Genomic DNA, 14614 nt, shown 5'->3' with positions numbered 1-14614 from the left:
GCAGCGAGGGGGTTCCTCCATGACACCTTACGCAGGGCATTGCATGTGTCCTGGGGAAAAAAAACCACTTCCCTGCCAAGTTATTGGCTGTGGCTGCAGGTAAGAAGAGTTTTGGGATTTCTCCTCTAGTGGGATGTGAAAAAGGAGGAAGAGGGGGCAGCAGCACTGGCAGGTTGTGGAGCTGGTCTGTGAACCCTCTCACATGGGGGCACGTCTTGCTGTGCTTGGAAGCAAACAGTGTCCTGAAACACTGGTACCTTCCCATGTCCTGCACACTCCTCTGGAAGCAGTCCCCTGGGATTACTTCTCTGAGGAGCTGGCACTGCTCAGAGCCGGCCACGTGTCCATCCTGACATGTGCAGCCAACTTTCAGCCCTGCTCAGGAGTGCCTTGTTCTTCCTTTCTCTCTCTTCCTTTCTCCTTCCCGCTCTCCCTCCCTACCTGCCCCCCACCCCCGAGGCTCTGTTTTTCCGAGGTCAGCCTGTCATTTGGGGCAGTCCCAGCTATTTTGGGATTCCTCCTCCTCTCTCTGTGCTGGCCCTTGCTGCCCTGCGCCGGTGCCTCCCCGGGGCCGGTGCCATGACCCGCTCGCTCTCTGCAGGGCGGCCGAGGGGCCGGTGGCCCAAGGCCTTGCGGGGCCTGTGTGACCCAGGGGTCATCAAGATCAGCGACGACAGCAGCACCGAGTCCGACGACTCGCCCAGCGACATCAACTCCTCCCCCGAGTCCCTGGCCGAGACTGACGATGTCATCTTCGTGGAGCAAACCTACACTGGCTGTGCTGCCGAGGGTGAGCGGGGCACTGGGGCTGGGGGCACTGGGGCTGGGGGCACTGGGGCTGGGGGCACTGGGGCTGGGGACAGTGGGGCTGGGGGCACTGGGGCTGGGGGCACTGGGGCTGGGGACAGTGGGTCCTGCAGGGAATTGCAGCCCCTCCAGGCTTGGGACAGCCTTGTGACCTTGGCTGGTTTCTATACTGATGGTCACACTCGGGTTTCTGAGGTGGATCCGCATTTACCTGCTGCAATCAGCGAGCAGGAGGGATTTGCCCATTGTCCTTCCAACACCAAAACGGGGAAGCCCAGAGGGAATTCACTCCATGCCCAGCAGCATTTACTGCAGGTCACAGTGTCTCTGCCCACGATAGTGCCCCCAGAAACCCTCTGAGACAACCTCTTACCCCTCTCTGATTTGCAGTTACCAAGTAACTCAACTTTTGTCTTTTACACTGCAGGTGGTTTTCACATGCTGCCTTCCCATAAAGAGCTGCATGGCCTGAGAGAGCTGGAGATCGTGGAAAAGATGAAGCAGGACCTCCTGGCAAAAGTGCAAGCACTGGGCAAAGAGCTACCTCTCAACACCTTGGATGAACTGATTGATTACTTCGGGGGCCCGGAGCACGTGGCTGAGGTACTCCCCACCATGAGGAGTGTATTTTGGTGTCAGGGTGATAGGGAAAAGGAACATCTTCTGCTAGATCAGGTTACTCCAAGCTCTATCCAACCTGGACTTGGACGCTTCCATGGGTGGGGCAGCCACAGCTTCTCTGGGAAACCTGGGCCAGGGCCTGCCCACCCTCACAGGGAAGAATTTCTTCCTTTAAACAATAAGGTTCCTGCTGGCAGAGGGTTTCCTCTCCCTGGCACTATGGAAAAGCTGTTGAGAGCTGGCTGGCTGGGCCGTGGGGGTCTCCCCCTCTCACAGCCCCTCTCTGTGTGCAGATGACGGGCAGGAAGGGCCGCGTTGTCCGCAGGCCCGACGGCTCCGTGGTGTTCGAGTCCCGCGCGGAGCAGGGGCTGTCCATAGACCACGTCAACCTGAAGGAGAAGGAGCGCTTCATGAACGGGGAGAAGGTGAGTAGGACAGGGCAGGGAGGGTGCCTGTGCATCCCTGTGCCCCGCCAGCCTCAGGCCAGCAGCTTTCTGTTGGTTTGACCTGCTGGAAGCTGGCAAGGATTCCCAGATCCCTCTGTGCGCTGGGGTTGCTCCTGTGCTCGGCCTGTTTCCTGAAGCAGTTTCACACATGTCCAGGAACCTCACTCTGTTCTCACTTGTCTCTCCTGTAGCTTGTAGCCATCATCTCAGAGGCCTCCAGCTCAGGGATCTCCCTCCAAGCAGACAGACGGGTGAAGAACCAGAAGCGCCGGGTGCACATGACCCTGGAGCTGCCCTGGAGCGCGGACCGGGCCATCCAGCAGTTCGGTGAGGGCTGGGTGTCCCTGGGCACTGCCCCTGAGTGTCAGCCAGCCCGTGGGGCCCAGGCACCCTGGGAGGGATGGGTGTGGTGACTGCCTGAGCCAGGCTCGTGCCACAGCCGGGCAGGTGCATTTAGGAGGTGTCTCTGTGGGCAAAGGACAGAGTCACAGCCACACACCCTGTTGCTGCTGAGACTTGGCAGAGCCGGGCTTACAGTCCTGAGCTGTGGGGCAGAGGAGGGACTCTGCAGGGTGAGCAGGATGGGTGTTATTTGGCTTTTCTGGTTATGTTCCTGCTCTAGGCAGGCCACCCCAAGCTCCCCTTCCACCCCCGTTCTCGTGTCCCCGTAGGCCGAACGCACCGATCGAACCAGGTCTCTGCTCCAGAGTACGTGTTCCTGATCTCAGAGCTGGCAGGGGAGAGGAGGTTTGCATCCATCGTGGCCAAACGCCTGGAGAGCCTGGTGAGTGCCCACAGCAGGGATCTGCTGTTGGCTCCAGCTCCCTCTGAGGACATTTCGTGCTGGGGCTCCTACTGGCATGGCCAGTGAAACTGGGGGATTGTGTCACCCCTGACTGAAGGCATTGCAGTTGTGGAATGCAGAAGGCTTCTAGCAGCTTGGAATTTGGGAAAGGAAGTGAGGAAGAATATGTAATCAAATCAGGGAAGCATAACTCAATTCCAGATGCTGGAATTCCCCCACTATTACCAGAGCGTACATTTTATTCCCAAAAAGCTGGTGAAATAATTATTAGGATAATGGGTTTGTTTCATTTTCTTCACTTCTGATAAATCCCCCAATCCTCTGGTAAAGTCTCAGTATCCCTGAGGACACTGCCTCCTCATGGCACATTCCCAGCCTGGCCTCTTCCTTTGTCCTTTGACCATCCTTCCCCGGTGTTTTGCAACAGCTCAAAGTCGTGTTTTCTTCCACCTGCCTTCCCAGGGTGCCTTAACTCACGGGGACCGACGGGCCACCGAGTCCAGGGACCTCAGCAAGTACAACTTCGAGAACAAGGTGACAAGGCTGCTCTGGGGCAGCGTGGCTGAGGGGGAGCCTGTGGTGGGATCAGAGCTGGGAAGATCATTGGTGGCACCTGCAGGCAGGGCCCTGCCTAGCACCCAGCTCCTGCTGCTCCTGCTGCTCCTGCGGGCACGGGAGCCAGGTTTGAGGGGAGGACTCTGGTGTCCGTTCCTCCCATGTGTGACTCTCGTCTCCTCCCACAGTATGGGGCCAAAGCCCTGGACAGGGTCCTGTCCACAATCCTCAGCCACATGGAGAACAGAGTTCCTGTGCCCAAGAGCTACGAGAGACGGGAGGCCGACTTCTTCCGTGGTAAGAACACTGCCAGCTCCGAGGTTTCTCCTGGCCGTGGTAGTCTCAGGTTTGGGACACTGGAAGAGCTGAGGAGAAGGTCAGAGAGAGGAAACGGGGGGAGGAAAATGCCACTGGCTCAGCAGCTCACTGTGAGTAGGGTGATATCGTCCTGCCAGGCATAGAGAGAGGCTGAGCTGCCAAACAGCGGGCACTGCTGGAGGGGAACAGCCCCACAGGACTGCTGAGGGGAGGCTTAACCCCAAAACACACAAAGTGTCTTCTGCCATTCCAGAAATGAAGCAAGGGCTCATCTCCGTGGGTGTCTTCTGCAATCAGATGAAGTACGGCACTGTCTCGGTGGAGAAGGGTACGTGTCAAGCTGTTCCTGCCCAAAGCAGGGGGCAAATGGGAGGGGCGGGGGTGTCATGGCCCACCCAGCCTCATGGGGTTTGCTGGGCAGGGTGTTTGCCTTGAAGGGAAGGGCCTGTGGGAGCAGCCTGTGCTGCAGATCCCATGGCCCCACACATCCCATGGCCCTGAAGCTGTTCCCAGCCCACAGAAACAGCCCTTGGGCTGGGCTGCTGTTGGAAGGGTCGCTGTGGGGCTGGTTGAGGGGCTCTTTTGGAGGGGGCCGGTGGGTTCTGTGCCCAGCTGCACCATGTTCCCTGACCCACTGTGCTCTTGCAGATTGCTCCATCACCAAGTTCCTGAACCGCATCCTGGGCCTGGAGGTGGACAAGCAGAACATGCTCTTCCAGTATTTTTCTGACACCTTTGACTATCTGATTGAGAAGGACAAGAAGGAGGGCAAATACGACATGGGCATCCTTGGTATGGAGAGGGTGGGGTGGCCACAGCTCTGCCTCCTGCACCCCAGGGGTTCCCTGTTCCTCCCTGTGCTGGCTGAGGGTGGTTCCCCATTGCAGTGTCCCCACCCAGCACAGATCCTGAGACCCAAGGGGGTGGTTTGGGTGGGTTTTCCTTACAACAGCCTTTTCTCCTTCCACAGATTTAGCACCAGGAGTGGATGAGATCTATGAGGAGAGCAAGGAGGTTTTCCTGACCCCGGGGCACCCGCAGGATGGGCAGGTCGTGTTCTACAAGGTGGGCACCTGGCTCTGCCTGGCTCTAGGCTGCAGCAGCACCAAGGTTGTGCTGAGGGTGGGATTTGTGAGGCACTTGTCCTGTCCCTGGAGTTACAAATCCCTCTGTGTGTCCCTGTTCAGATCAGCGTCGACAGAGGCTTAAAGTGGGAAGAAGCTTATGAGAAGTCGCTCAAACTGACAGGAGCCAATGAAGGGTTCTACCTCTCCTACAAGGTACGTCCCTGGGCTCTGCCAGGGTGGCACCTCAGCTCAGGGGTGGCTCCAGTGGGAGATCTGCCATGGCTCTACGGGGTCCCTGTCTGACCTCTGCCTGAAGGCTGGAAGATGCCTCCAAGAACCTCCATCGAGGAAGGAAGGGGTTAGTTTAGAGAAACCTGGGCCTGGGTGGAGAGGCTGTGACTGTAACCATCAGCTGTGCCCCACAGATGCGAGGCAGCAAATACACCTGTCTGCTGGCAGAGCAGAGTCGTGGGAAGAACTTCATCCTCTACAAGCCAAATATTGGGAAGCAAAGCCAGCCTGAGAGCCTGGACAGTCTGCAGAAGAAGTACCGGCGGGTAGGTGGGAGCTGCTGCCTCTGCCGAGGGGGCTGTGGGCTGGGGGAGGTTGGAAGGACATTCCCTCTAACCCCATCACAGCTGCTCAGGATCCCGTTGTGGTTGGGCAGGGATGGCACATGCTGACTCCCAGCCCCGGATTTCTCGTCTCCACTGGGTGTTGGGCAGTGGAAAATCCCTAACGCTGAGTGCTGTGCTGCAGGTGGTGCCCGAGGAAGCCAAGGAGCACTGGGAGAGCAGCTACCACTTCTCCTTGAAGAACTGTAACCACGCCGTGTGGTAAGGCAGCTGCAGCCCCAGCCTGCCACAGAACACTGGGATGGTTTGGGTTGGAAGGCACCTTAAATACTGCCCATCCAGTTCCGTGGCAGGGACACCTTCCACTGTCCCAGGTTGCTCCAAGCCCTCTCCAACCTGGCCTTGGGCACGGCCAGGGATGGGGCAGCCACAGCTTCTCTGGGAAACCTGGGCCAGGGCCTGCCCACCCTCACAGGGAGGAGTTCCTTCCCTGTATCCCATCTAAATCTCCCCTCTTTCAACATGAAGTCATGAAGCCACATCCTCCCTCCCTAGGCAGGGCCTCTGCTCGGGGGGTCCCTGGCTGTGGCAGTGGGGGGGGGCTGGGGGGGGGAACCTCCTCTGCTCCAGGAGCCCGTGCTAATCCCGGTGGTTTTCTCCCCGGATAACTGAAGGAACAAGAGCTGCAAGCTGATCCAGGAGGGGAAGGAGTGCTTCCAGGGCATGCGCCTGCGGCACTACTACATGTTGTGCGGGGCCCTGCTGCGGGTGTGGAGCAGGATCGCCGGCATCATGGCCGACATCACCGCCAGCAGCTACCTGCAGATCGTCCGCCTCAAGACCAAGGAGAAGAAGAAGCAAGTTGGTGGGTGAAGTGCTGGGGAGGGGAGGGGGAATGGGATGAAGGGGTCCAGCTGCCCAGCACCAGGATTCCCTTCCTGAGAAGGGACGTGTTCCAGCCTGGGAGCGCCCGCTGCTGAGGTGGCCCCACGGGCAGGAGGGGAGCTGGGGTTACCCCTGCGTTCGGGCAGAGGGTGTGAGCCAGGCCTGTGCCCTCCGACACCCCAGAGTGCCCCATCCCTTCCCTGCCGTGGGGACTGATGTCTGCTCCCCCCACAGGGATAAAGATCCCCGAGAGCTGTGTCCACAGGGTGCGGGAGGAGCTGAAGCAGATGGACGAGGACGTGAAGCGGAAGCACAGCCGGCTGCTCCAGGCCCAGGAGCAGGGCCCACCCTTCTCCCTGCCCCTGCCCCTCCTGCCGGGGCCCAGGCTGCCCCTGTCCTTGCCCTCCCTGTGCCAGGACGAGATCCTGGACTTGACCTGCAGCCCTCCCAGCAACAGCATTTCCGACGTGGTGATGAACCCGGAGCCTGGAGCGCTCTGTTTCCCCTCGGAGCCCCCCCTGCACCCCCACCAGCAGCACCAGTTGCCCTTTTGCTTTGGCCTGGAGGGCGGGGTGGCCCCCGGCCCCTCACGGCACCAGCCCCCAGCCCCGCCGCCCCTGCAGCAGCCACAGGAGGATTTTCTCCATCAAGATGGGAGTATCAATTTTAGAGAGATCCTGGAGGACATGCTGAGGACGTTCCCCCAGGAGAACCTGCTCCCCCCGGAGCGCCAGAGCGTGATCCAGTTCAGCGGGCCACACCTGGAGTTCTGAGTGCCAGCCGGGAATGCCAGCGGCGCTCGGCCGCTGTGGATCTGCGTCCTCTGGTGCAGAGGTGAGAGCTGAGGAGCCCTGAATTTCCTACTGGTTTGGACTGACCATTTTGTGGTTTTGAGGAAGGAAACAGGTTTGGGTGGAATGTGCCTGGGGGAGCAGAGTGGGTCCCGCTGGACCGAGGGGCTCTGCTGTGTCAAGTCCTGCTCGCAGGTCAGTGCCTGTGTGGGACTGAGGGGAGACCCCCCCCTCCTGTGCCCACCCCCACAGACTACTGAGTGTCCCAGCCAGGCCAGGCCTTGCCCAGCCCTCCAGCCCAGTGCTCTGTGGGGCCACAGCCGGGCTCCAGAACCGCCCGGTCACTGGCGCTGGTCCGTTAGGGAAGGGTGGGAGCTCAGGCCCCCAGTTGGGGCTGCCCCAGCCTGTGCTGGAGCGCTGGGATGGAGGGCAAGGGAATGCTGTCCCAGTGGAGTTGGGAGCTGCTGAGCTCAGCTGTCCTCAGGTAGGGCTGAGCCAGTGTATTGAGAGATCCAAAACTGCCTGCACTGCCCTTCCCTTCCCGGGAAGGAACCTTGGGCTGCTGAGCTCTGTGGGAGAGGCTGGAGCTGGAGCTGGATGCACCCCCAGGGTGCCAGAGCTCGGGTCTGTCAGAGCTCAGCCAGGCCAGGACCAGTGGGATTCCCCAGAGCAGAAGGGCCACGTGTCCCCTGTCCTGCACTTTAACCTCGCCGGGTCGCCGTGACCAGCCCTGCTTTGGCCAGTTTCCTGCTGTCACATGTTGTCCCTTCACCTGGCTGTCCTGCTGGTCCTGCACTGTCCTTGGCTGGGCCAGGGACCCCAGTCCGAGGGTCTGGTACTGGGCAGCCCAGCCCTGGCCACTGCTGACCTTGGGAACAGCCACTCCCAGGCCCTGAAAGGGAAGAGGTCCCTGGTGAAAGCTGAGTGTGCATCTGGGAGTCACTGCTCAGGGTGTGCAGTGTCAGGGTCACTGCTCAGGGATGTGTCACTGCCTGGGATGCTCAGTTTGGCTGCTCCTGCTGCAACCTGGCCCTCGGATACCAAAGAGCAAGGGCTGTTTTGCAAGCACTGCCCCACCCCCCCCTCCCACAGCCGGACCAGCTGCCTCCTCCCTGGACAGAGTTGGCCCTTGGCCACCTCCTGCACCTCTCCAGCAGCACCTCCCTTGAGCTGCTTCTCTGCCAGCGTCCCCTTTGCTGGGTTCTTTCTCTGCTGTCACTCATCGAGGTGTTTCCTCAAAGTGCCAGTGGGATGTTTCCAGGGGAGGGACCTGGGACTTTCCCCTGATCACCTGCTGGGCTGGAGTCAGTCCCTGCTGTCAGGGGCACATTTCACTGCACCCAAGGAGACCTCCTTTACCTCAAAATGATCACCAAAGATGGGGGGAGCCCCCCTGCTCTCCCCCAGCTCTGCTCCTGCCGCCCTCAGCAGTGTCCCCTGGCAGAGCCAGCTGCCCCTCCCCACGCCCTCCCCTATTTAAAGCACGTCCCAGCCCTCGCCATGGCAGAGGCCCCAGCTGCACCTCCCGGATCTCATTGGGGCTGAATTCTCGGCAAGGAGGGAAAAGGACGCCAGGGAAACGCAGCTCAGAGAGGCTGAAACTCAGGAATAACGAGGGGGAACTCCCCACTGGGCACCCTCTGCCAGAGCCTTACCTGGCGGCTTTGACCTTAACTTTAAAATATATGCAATCCTCCCTCCCTGGTCTCTGGGAAGACACAGAGCACCTTCAACGAATCCCTTCCCTGCCTCAATCCTGTGTTTTGTCAGGGTTAATAATATGTAATGTTATCTTTTAACTAAATTATTCTGCCGTTGTCCTACTGATTGTATTTTTAATGAGTCCCTGTTTTCTTCCCTGATACCTTTTCGTTGGCACTTTTTAATCTGCTTGTTGTTTGCCTTTGGTTTCTATGTGTATTTATAATTGATGGAGTTGTACATATGTAAAGAGATTTTTTTAGAATATGTGCCTTGGACTAATAATTCCTGAATTTTCTACTTGCCTCAGAAGGATAATTTTTCATTCTGCTCAGTAAAAATGGAACAGAAGCCACATGTGAGATTTCTGTAAGTCCCAGCTCTGTCTGTCTGTCTGTCTAACCTGCCCCAGGATGCCAGTGGGACTTGGATCAGGAATCCCTGGGTCAGGGTCCTGCTGGCAGCTGGACTTTGTCCCTCCTGTGTCAGCTCGGTGGCACTGAGGGCTGCAGCCCCAAGCCTCCCCCTCTCCCTGGGAGAAGCCGCTGCCCTTGAGGAGGAGGATCTTGCTGCATCAGCCGCGGTTCTGGCCTTGAGGAGGCGGCTCTGCTGGGCAGACACAGATAAAGGAGCCTCTGTTTGTCGGGTTCCTCCCCCAGGAGCTGCCGGGATGTCTCGCCCAGGCACTGCCGGCCTGTTATCCCAGGGGAGGTGGGACAGGGTGAGCCCCAGCGAGTGAGCCGGGCCAAGGCTGGGGGACAGCTCCCAAAAACAGCCCCCCCTGCCCCAGAGTGGGGTTCTCCAGCATCCCTCAGGTGTCAGGCTGCAGGCACAGGGGGTGGGTCAGACTTGGGGGACCTTAGTGAAGACCCCGGGGGCTCTTCCCGCTCCCTCCCATCCCTGCTGAGGATGAGACTCCCTGGGGGGACTGCAGGTGTGAAGGGGAGATCCAGCACCCCCCAGGCCCTGGGGACAGGAGGAGGATGGTCCTACTTGCTGTGGGAGGTTAATTCACCGTGTTCCAACATGGTTCTGTTTTACAGAAATTGCTCCTGGATGTGCCACTGCTGGGCCCATCCCCTCTGCTGCCCTTGCCAGCTGGGAGAGCTCTTGGGGACAAGAGGGATCCCAGAGGGGACATATGCCTTCCCCTGCTTTGCCTTTTCCCAAGGAGCCCCTCAGGAGCATGGCTCAGGCAGGATTTGTGTGCACTTCCCCCTCAGCCCCGGGGATTATCCCTGCTCAGGAGCTCAGGAGTTACGCAAGGTTTTGGCTCCCAGCAAAGCTCCAGGTTCTCACCGGGAGCAGCCCCGGCCCCATCCCCGCTCCCTCCCCCAACAGCACGAGCTCGTTCCTAAGGTCTTTATTGCGAGGGGTCTCCAGTTACTGCGAGAGGGCTCCGGCTGCTCCTGCCCGGGGCGGCCGCAGCCGCGGGGCCTCCGTCCAGCGGTGCACGCCGGGGTCAGGGCTGCCCCACCAGGACCTGGCTTGGGGGCAGCCCGTCATGGGGCTGGAGGAGGCTCCGGGGGCAGCGGGGCCGGGGCGGGCGGGGGGACAGCGGAGCGGAGCTACAGGAAGGCAGGAAGGTCCTTCTCGATCACCTGCGGGGAACAGGGAGTGTTTGTGCCCCGAAAACATCCCTGTCCGTCCCCTCCTCCCGCCCCAGCACTGCTGCTCCCCACACTTACGTAGGGATCCTCCATCGGGCTGTACCTCTTCACCACTTGGCCCTCCCGGTTAATGAGGAACTGGGGAGTGAAGCAACACCTCGTGAGTGAGTCCAGGGGTCAGCTGAGCTCCCAGGGAGTGTGTCTGATTACTGCACCCTGGGGCGGGGTAGGGGCTCCCAGGGGTCTCTCAGCACAGGAGCCCCTTGGGATGCTCCTGCCCTGACATCCAGGGTAACAGCACAGAGCAGAGCCCGGGTGTGAGGCTCCCCCCTCCCCTCCCTGCCTCGGGGACCCCCCAGCTCCCCAGTGCCCAGCACAGCCCGGAGGAGGCAGCTGCGTCCTACCTTGGTGAAGTTCCACTTTATTGCACTAGGAGAGAAAAACAAGGAGTGAATTTTGGGCAGAGAAACCCTTCCTCGGGTTCCTCAGCCCCAGCCAGGCCCTGAGCCCAGCCCTCCCTGCCACACTCACTTGCCCAGGGTGCCCCTCCCTTTGGGCTGCTCCTTCATCCACTTCCAGAGCGGGTGGGCATCGTCCCCGTTCACATCGATCTTGCTGTACATGTCGAACTTCACTCCATAGTTCTCAGCAAATGCCTTGATCTGAGCGTTGTCCCCGGGCTCCTGAGAGGCGACACCGGGACCGTGAGGGCCCCCAGGCCGTCCTGACACTCCCGGGGAGCCCTCGGTCCCCTCCCCCGCACCTGCTTCCCGAACTGGTTGCAGGGAAAGCCCAGGATGCGTAAACCCCTCTCAGCGTATCGGGCGTGCAGGTCAACAAGCTGAGTGTAGTTTACCGCGGTCTTCCCTCATTTGGAGGCGACGTTGGTGATGATGCAGACGCAGCCCCTGCCGAGGGGGTGGGTGAGCGGGACAGGCCCCTCGCCCGCCGGGGCGCGGCGGCGGCTCCCGGGTTATGCAAGGGCCGCCGCGCCCGGCCCCGCGCCCCCGGCCCTGCCCTCCTACCGGTACTTCTCCAGGGACACGTCGTTGCCATCGATGTCGAGCGCGTGAAAGTCGTAGATGGCCCTGGCCGAGCGCCAGTCCTCCGCCTGGGCGCACTGCGGAGCGGGGGTCAGCGGGGAGCCCGCGGGGAGCCCCGTCCGCGCCCCCGACCCCGCCCCGCCGGCCCCACGCCCCCGGGGGAGCCCCGGGAGCGGCCCCCGCTCGGGCCCGGGGCAGCCCCCGCACTCACCATGCTCCGCAGCGGTGCCCGCAGCGCTCCCGCCGCCGCCGCCGCCGCCGCTCCCCCGCCCCGCAGCGCGGCCCGCACCGCCCGGCCCCAGCGCATCCTGCACAGGCACCGCCCCCCGCGCCGCCGCGGCCAATCAGCGCCCGCGGGGCCGGCCCGGCCGGGTGATGGACGGGCAGCTGAACCAATGGGAAGGCGGGGCGGGCGGGGTGGCCGCAGGGGTGTTTATTGGGCGCGACCACGCGGGGCGGGGGGCGTGTCAGGCAAACACCCCCCCGCCCCGCGACCGGCAGGTCCCTCCCGGGCCGGGCCGTAGAGATCCGGGGCCCGTCCCGGCGGCGGTGGAGAGATTCCCGTTCCCGCCGGTGCCCGCGGTCCCCGCGGCGGGGGCAGCCCGGACCGGACCACATCTTCCAGCAGGCGCCGCGGCCGAGGCCCCCGCGGCCGCCCTGGCACCCGCCTGTGTGCGTAGGGCAGGCGGCAGCGCGGGCAGCCAGCAGGGTCCTGAGCGGGCAGCATGGACGACGAGGAGGAGACGTACCGGCTGTGGAAGATCCGCAAGACCATCATGCAGGTCCGGGGGTGGGACGGGACGGGACCGGAGGGGTGGGACGGGCCAGCACCGACGGGGGCCGCGACAGAGCCCTGAGCCCGGCGCTGCTCCCGCAGCTCTGCCACGACCGCGGGTACCTGGTGACCCAGGACGAGCTGGACCAGACGCTGGAGGAGTTCAAGGCCCAGTTCGGGGACAAGCCCAGCGAGGGCCGCCCCCGCCGCACCGACCTGACCGTGCTGGTGGCTCACAACGACGACCCCACCGACCAGATGTTCGTCTTCTTCCCCGGTGAGCGGCGCCGGCCCGGGCGGGGCGCGGGCAGAGCCCCTCGAGGGGAGAGGGGTGACCCCGCGTGTGGCTCCTTCCCCAGAGGAGCCCAAGGTGGGGATCAAAACGATCAAGATGTACTGCCAGCGCATGCAGGAGGAGAACATCACCCGGGCCCTGATCGTGGTGCAGCAGGGAATGACCCCCTCGGCCAAGCAGGTGCGTGGGGACGGGGCCGTGTCCCACTCGGGACATGTGCTCATTCCCAGCCTGGCTGTGTCCGTGTGAGCACAGGCTGACCCCAGGTGTGGCTCTGGGCACTGCCAGGGCTGTCCCAGCTGCCTCTGACAGGCCTTTCCCTTCCAGTCCCTGGTGGACATGGCTCCCAAATACATCCTGGAGCAGTTCCTGCAGCAGGAGCTTCTGATCAACATCACTGAGCACGAGGTGAGCGGGGTGGGGGGTTGTGTCCAGCCGTATGAGGGGCTGGTCCCTGTCCCTGGCTCATCTCGGCCTCTTCCGTGTTTGCAGCTGGTCCCAGAGCACGTTGTCATGACCAAGGAGGAGGTGACAGAGCTGCTGGCCCGATAGTATCCTTTGATGGCCCTTGGATGGCTCTTTGGTTCCCTGTGCCTGTCCTTCCCTCCTGCTCAGGGATGGTTACATTTTGGGCTGACCCCCCCCTTTCCTGCCACAGTTCCTCTCTGTCCCATGAGCGTGTCCAGAGCTCCTCCTTGACTCCCAGCTCAGCAAGCTGAGGGAGAACCAGCTGCCCCGGATCCAGGCCGGGGACCCCGTGGCCCGGTACTTCGGGATAAAGCGCGGCCAGGTGAGAGGAAGGGGCTGGGGCAGCAGCTCCTGGTGCCAGGGCAGGGATGGGGTGGTCCTTGGGGGTGTTCTGGAGCTCTGGGAGCAGGAGGGGAGTGTCCCTGTCCTGAGCTCTGTGTGGGCCCTGCAGGTGGTGAAGATCATCAGGCCGAGCGAGACGGCAGGACGGTACATCACCTACAGGCTGGTGCAGTGACCCCAGTGTGGGTAAGGGCTGGGGGCTCTGGGCAGGGCTGGGGGCTGGATGGGTATTCCAGGGTCAGTGTGAGGCAGCTGCTTCCAGGGAAGTGTCTCTGAGCTGTGAATGGCTTGTGGAGGGAGCTGTTGGGGCAGAGCAGAGCGAGGCTTCCCCGGCCACCTGCTCACAGAATCACAAGGTTCTGAGCTGGAAGGGACCCACGAGGTTGTGGAGTCCAGCTCTGAAGTGAATGGGCTGCACAGGGATCAAACCCAGGAGCTGGGCATTATCAGCACCGTGCTCTGCCCAGCTGAGCTCATCTCAGGGTGCTGTGCCCTCTGTGCGTTCGGGGGGCTCTGCAGAGGGGTTGGCCAGGGTGGGGAGGTCATTCACATCCCCAGTTCTCTCTCTTCAGGGTGTGAGGAGTTGTGTGACACCTCCCAGTCTCCCCTCCCACCAGCAGTTCACAGGCACTCGGAGCTTCCTGCCCTTCCAGAGGTGGCTGAGGAAATCCTCTTCCCACTTTGCCTCTGCAGTCCTGTCACTGGGCCTCACTCCTGTTTTCCAGCTTGGACTTTGGTGTAACCCCTCAGTCCCATCCAGACTCAGCCATGGAGTCCTGAAAGTGGGAAAGGCCTTTGATTCCCTGTTTCATGGGCTCTTGTTTGTAATAAAGGTTTGTACCCTCAGTGCTGTGGTGTTGCTCAGCATCAACCTGGGGCAAGGCCTTGAGTCCCATATTTTTCATTGTGTTTGGAATCTGTTCCTGCTGGGACTCTGCTGCATTCTGCATCGTGGCTGAGCCCTGCAGAGCTCTCCCCTGCTGCCCTTTGGGTGCTGCAGTTCAGACTCAGCTTGTTCCTTCCCTGATCTCCTGCCCTCTGGCCCTGGTTTGGGACCCTGCTGTTTGGATCCCGTGATGGAGAGTCGCTCACCACCCCCAGTCACACTCATTTTAATCCATCCCAGGTCTCTGAGGGGCTTTAAACATCAGTTTTCCTGCCAGAACACTCATGTTTGCAGTGCTTGGCCTCCCACAGCTGGTGGAGTCTGGAACTCTGATCTCCAGGACAGACATGGGTTGAACACACGGATTTTATTTGTTTTTTGGAAGCCTGTCCATGCGAACGCAGCGAGGACGGGACGCAGCGCCGAGCAGCAGCAGGACAAACACCGGAGGGACACAGCCAGGAGGCAGCTGTGGCCCTGGGAAGCTCAAGCACAGCCTTCACCCTTCCCTCACTCACACTCATCCTCACCCACCCTCACACACGCACACGGTACCGCCTGGCAGCACCCCCAGCCCCCCTGCTGCCCTGGGAATGGCCTGTGGGAAAGCTGGGGGGCAGCCAC

General features: G+C 61.5%; 3 protein-coding genes across 7 annotated transcripts in view; 2 read left to right on the top strand and 1 right to left on the bottom strand.

The window, feature by feature from the left end:
* Positions 1 to 7166, top strand: part of SBNO2 (strawberry notch homolog 2) — a 40531-nt gene extending 33365 nt beyond the window's left edge. For all 3 annotated transcript variants that reach the window (XM_027901056.1, XM_027901057.1, XM_027901058.1), the window contains 15 exons: positions 602 to 790; positions 1235 to 1410; positions 1722 to 1853; positions 2066 to 2201; positions 2546 to 2658; positions 3142 to 3213; positions 3423 to 3531; positions 3806 to 3880; positions 4201 to 4344; positions 4523 to 4617; positions 4740 to 4832; positions 5045 to 5176; positions 5379 to 5455; positions 5869 to 6059; positions 6314 to 7166. In XM_027901056.1, the coding sequence (XP_027756857.1) occupies positions 602 to 790; positions 1235 to 1410; positions 1722 to 1853; positions 2066 to 2201; positions 2546 to 2658; positions 3142 to 3213; positions 3423 to 3531; positions 3806 to 3880; positions 4201 to 4344; positions 4523 to 4617; positions 4740 to 4832; positions 5045 to 5176; positions 5379 to 5455; positions 5869 to 6059; positions 6314 to 6852 (2273 nt within the window). In that variant the 3' untranslated portion in view covers positions 6853 to 7166. The remainder of the gene's footprint in view (positions 1 to 601; positions 791 to 1234; positions 1411 to 1721; positions 1854 to 2065; positions 2202 to 2545; positions 2659 to 3141; positions 3214 to 3422; positions 3532 to 3805; positions 3881 to 4200; positions 4345 to 4522; positions 4618 to 4739; positions 4833 to 5044; positions 5177 to 5378; positions 5456 to 5868; positions 6060 to 6313) is intronic.
* Positions 7167 to 9922: 2756 nt separating this feature from the next.
* On the bottom strand, positions 9923 to 11484 carry GPX4 (glutathione peroxidase 4). The gene is made up of 7 exons (XM_027901049.1): positions 11436 to 11484; positions 11207 to 11301; positions 10945 to 11089; positions 10713 to 10864; positions 10586 to 10610; positions 10260 to 10319; positions 9923 to 10172 (listed from the first exon to the last, which is right to left on the bottom strand). Exons 1-7 carry the CDS (start codon positions 11436 to 11438, stop codon positions 10140 to 10142), a joined length of 513 nt encoding a protein of 170 aa, XP_027756850.1. The 5' UTR covers positions 11439 to 11484; the 3' UTR covers positions 9923 to 10139.
* Positions 11485 to 11874: 390 nt separating this feature from the next.
* POLR2E (RNA polymerase II subunit E) lies at positions 11875 to 13953 on the top strand. 3 transcript variants are annotated; one of them, XM_027901044.1, is made up of 8 exons: positions 11875 to 12006; positions 12102 to 12276; positions 12359 to 12474; positions 12622 to 12702; positions 12787 to 12845; positions 13006 to 13084; positions 13214 to 13290; positions 13725 to 13953. In XM_027901044.1, the coding sequence occupies exons 1-7, from the start codon at positions 11950 to 11952 to the stop codon at positions 13277 to 13279; spliced, it is 633 nt and encodes a 210-aa protein (XP_027756845.1). In that variant the 5' UTR covers positions 11875 to 11949; the 3' UTR covers positions 13280 to 13290; positions 13725 to 13953. The 3 variants fall into 3 exon arrangements, with proteins under 3 accessions (XP_027756845.1, XP_027756844.1, XP_027756843.1); XM_027901043.1 differs by having other exon boundaries at positions 13722 to 13953; XM_027901042.1 differs by having other exon boundaries at positions 13677 to 13953.
* Positions 13954 to 14614: the final 661 nt, after the last annotated feature.

The sequence above is a fragment of the Empidonax traillii genome, unplaced genomic scaffold, assembly GCF_003031625.1.
Source record: "Empidonax traillii isolate 1590-97213 ecotype Southwest subspecies unplaced genomic scaffold, ASM303162v1 scaffold761:size885847, whole genome shotgun sequence".
Classification (NCBI taxonomy): Eukaryota; Metazoa; Chordata; class Aves; order Passeriformes; family Tyrannidae; genus Empidonax; species Empidonax traillii.
Note: the sequence above shows the minus strand (reverse complement) of the source record. Positions and strands in the feature narration are given on the sequence as shown.

What these genes read in the sequence shown, in the direction of transcription:
- POLR2E (XM_027901044.1), top strand. Translation starts at nt 11,950, where the DNA reads ATGGACGACGAGGAGGAGACGTACCGGCTGTGGAAGATCCGCAAGACC. An exon ending in TGACCCCCTCGGCCAAGCAG is followed by an intron (nt 12,475 to 12,621) that starts GTGCGTGGGGAC and finishes TTTCCCTTCCAG; the next exon opens with TCCCTGGTGGACATGGCTCC. An exon ending in ACAGAGCTGCTGGCCCGATA is followed by an intron (nt 12,846 to 13,005) that starts GTATCCTTTGAT and finishes CTCCCAGCTCAG; the next exon opens with CAAGCTGAGGGAGAACCAGC.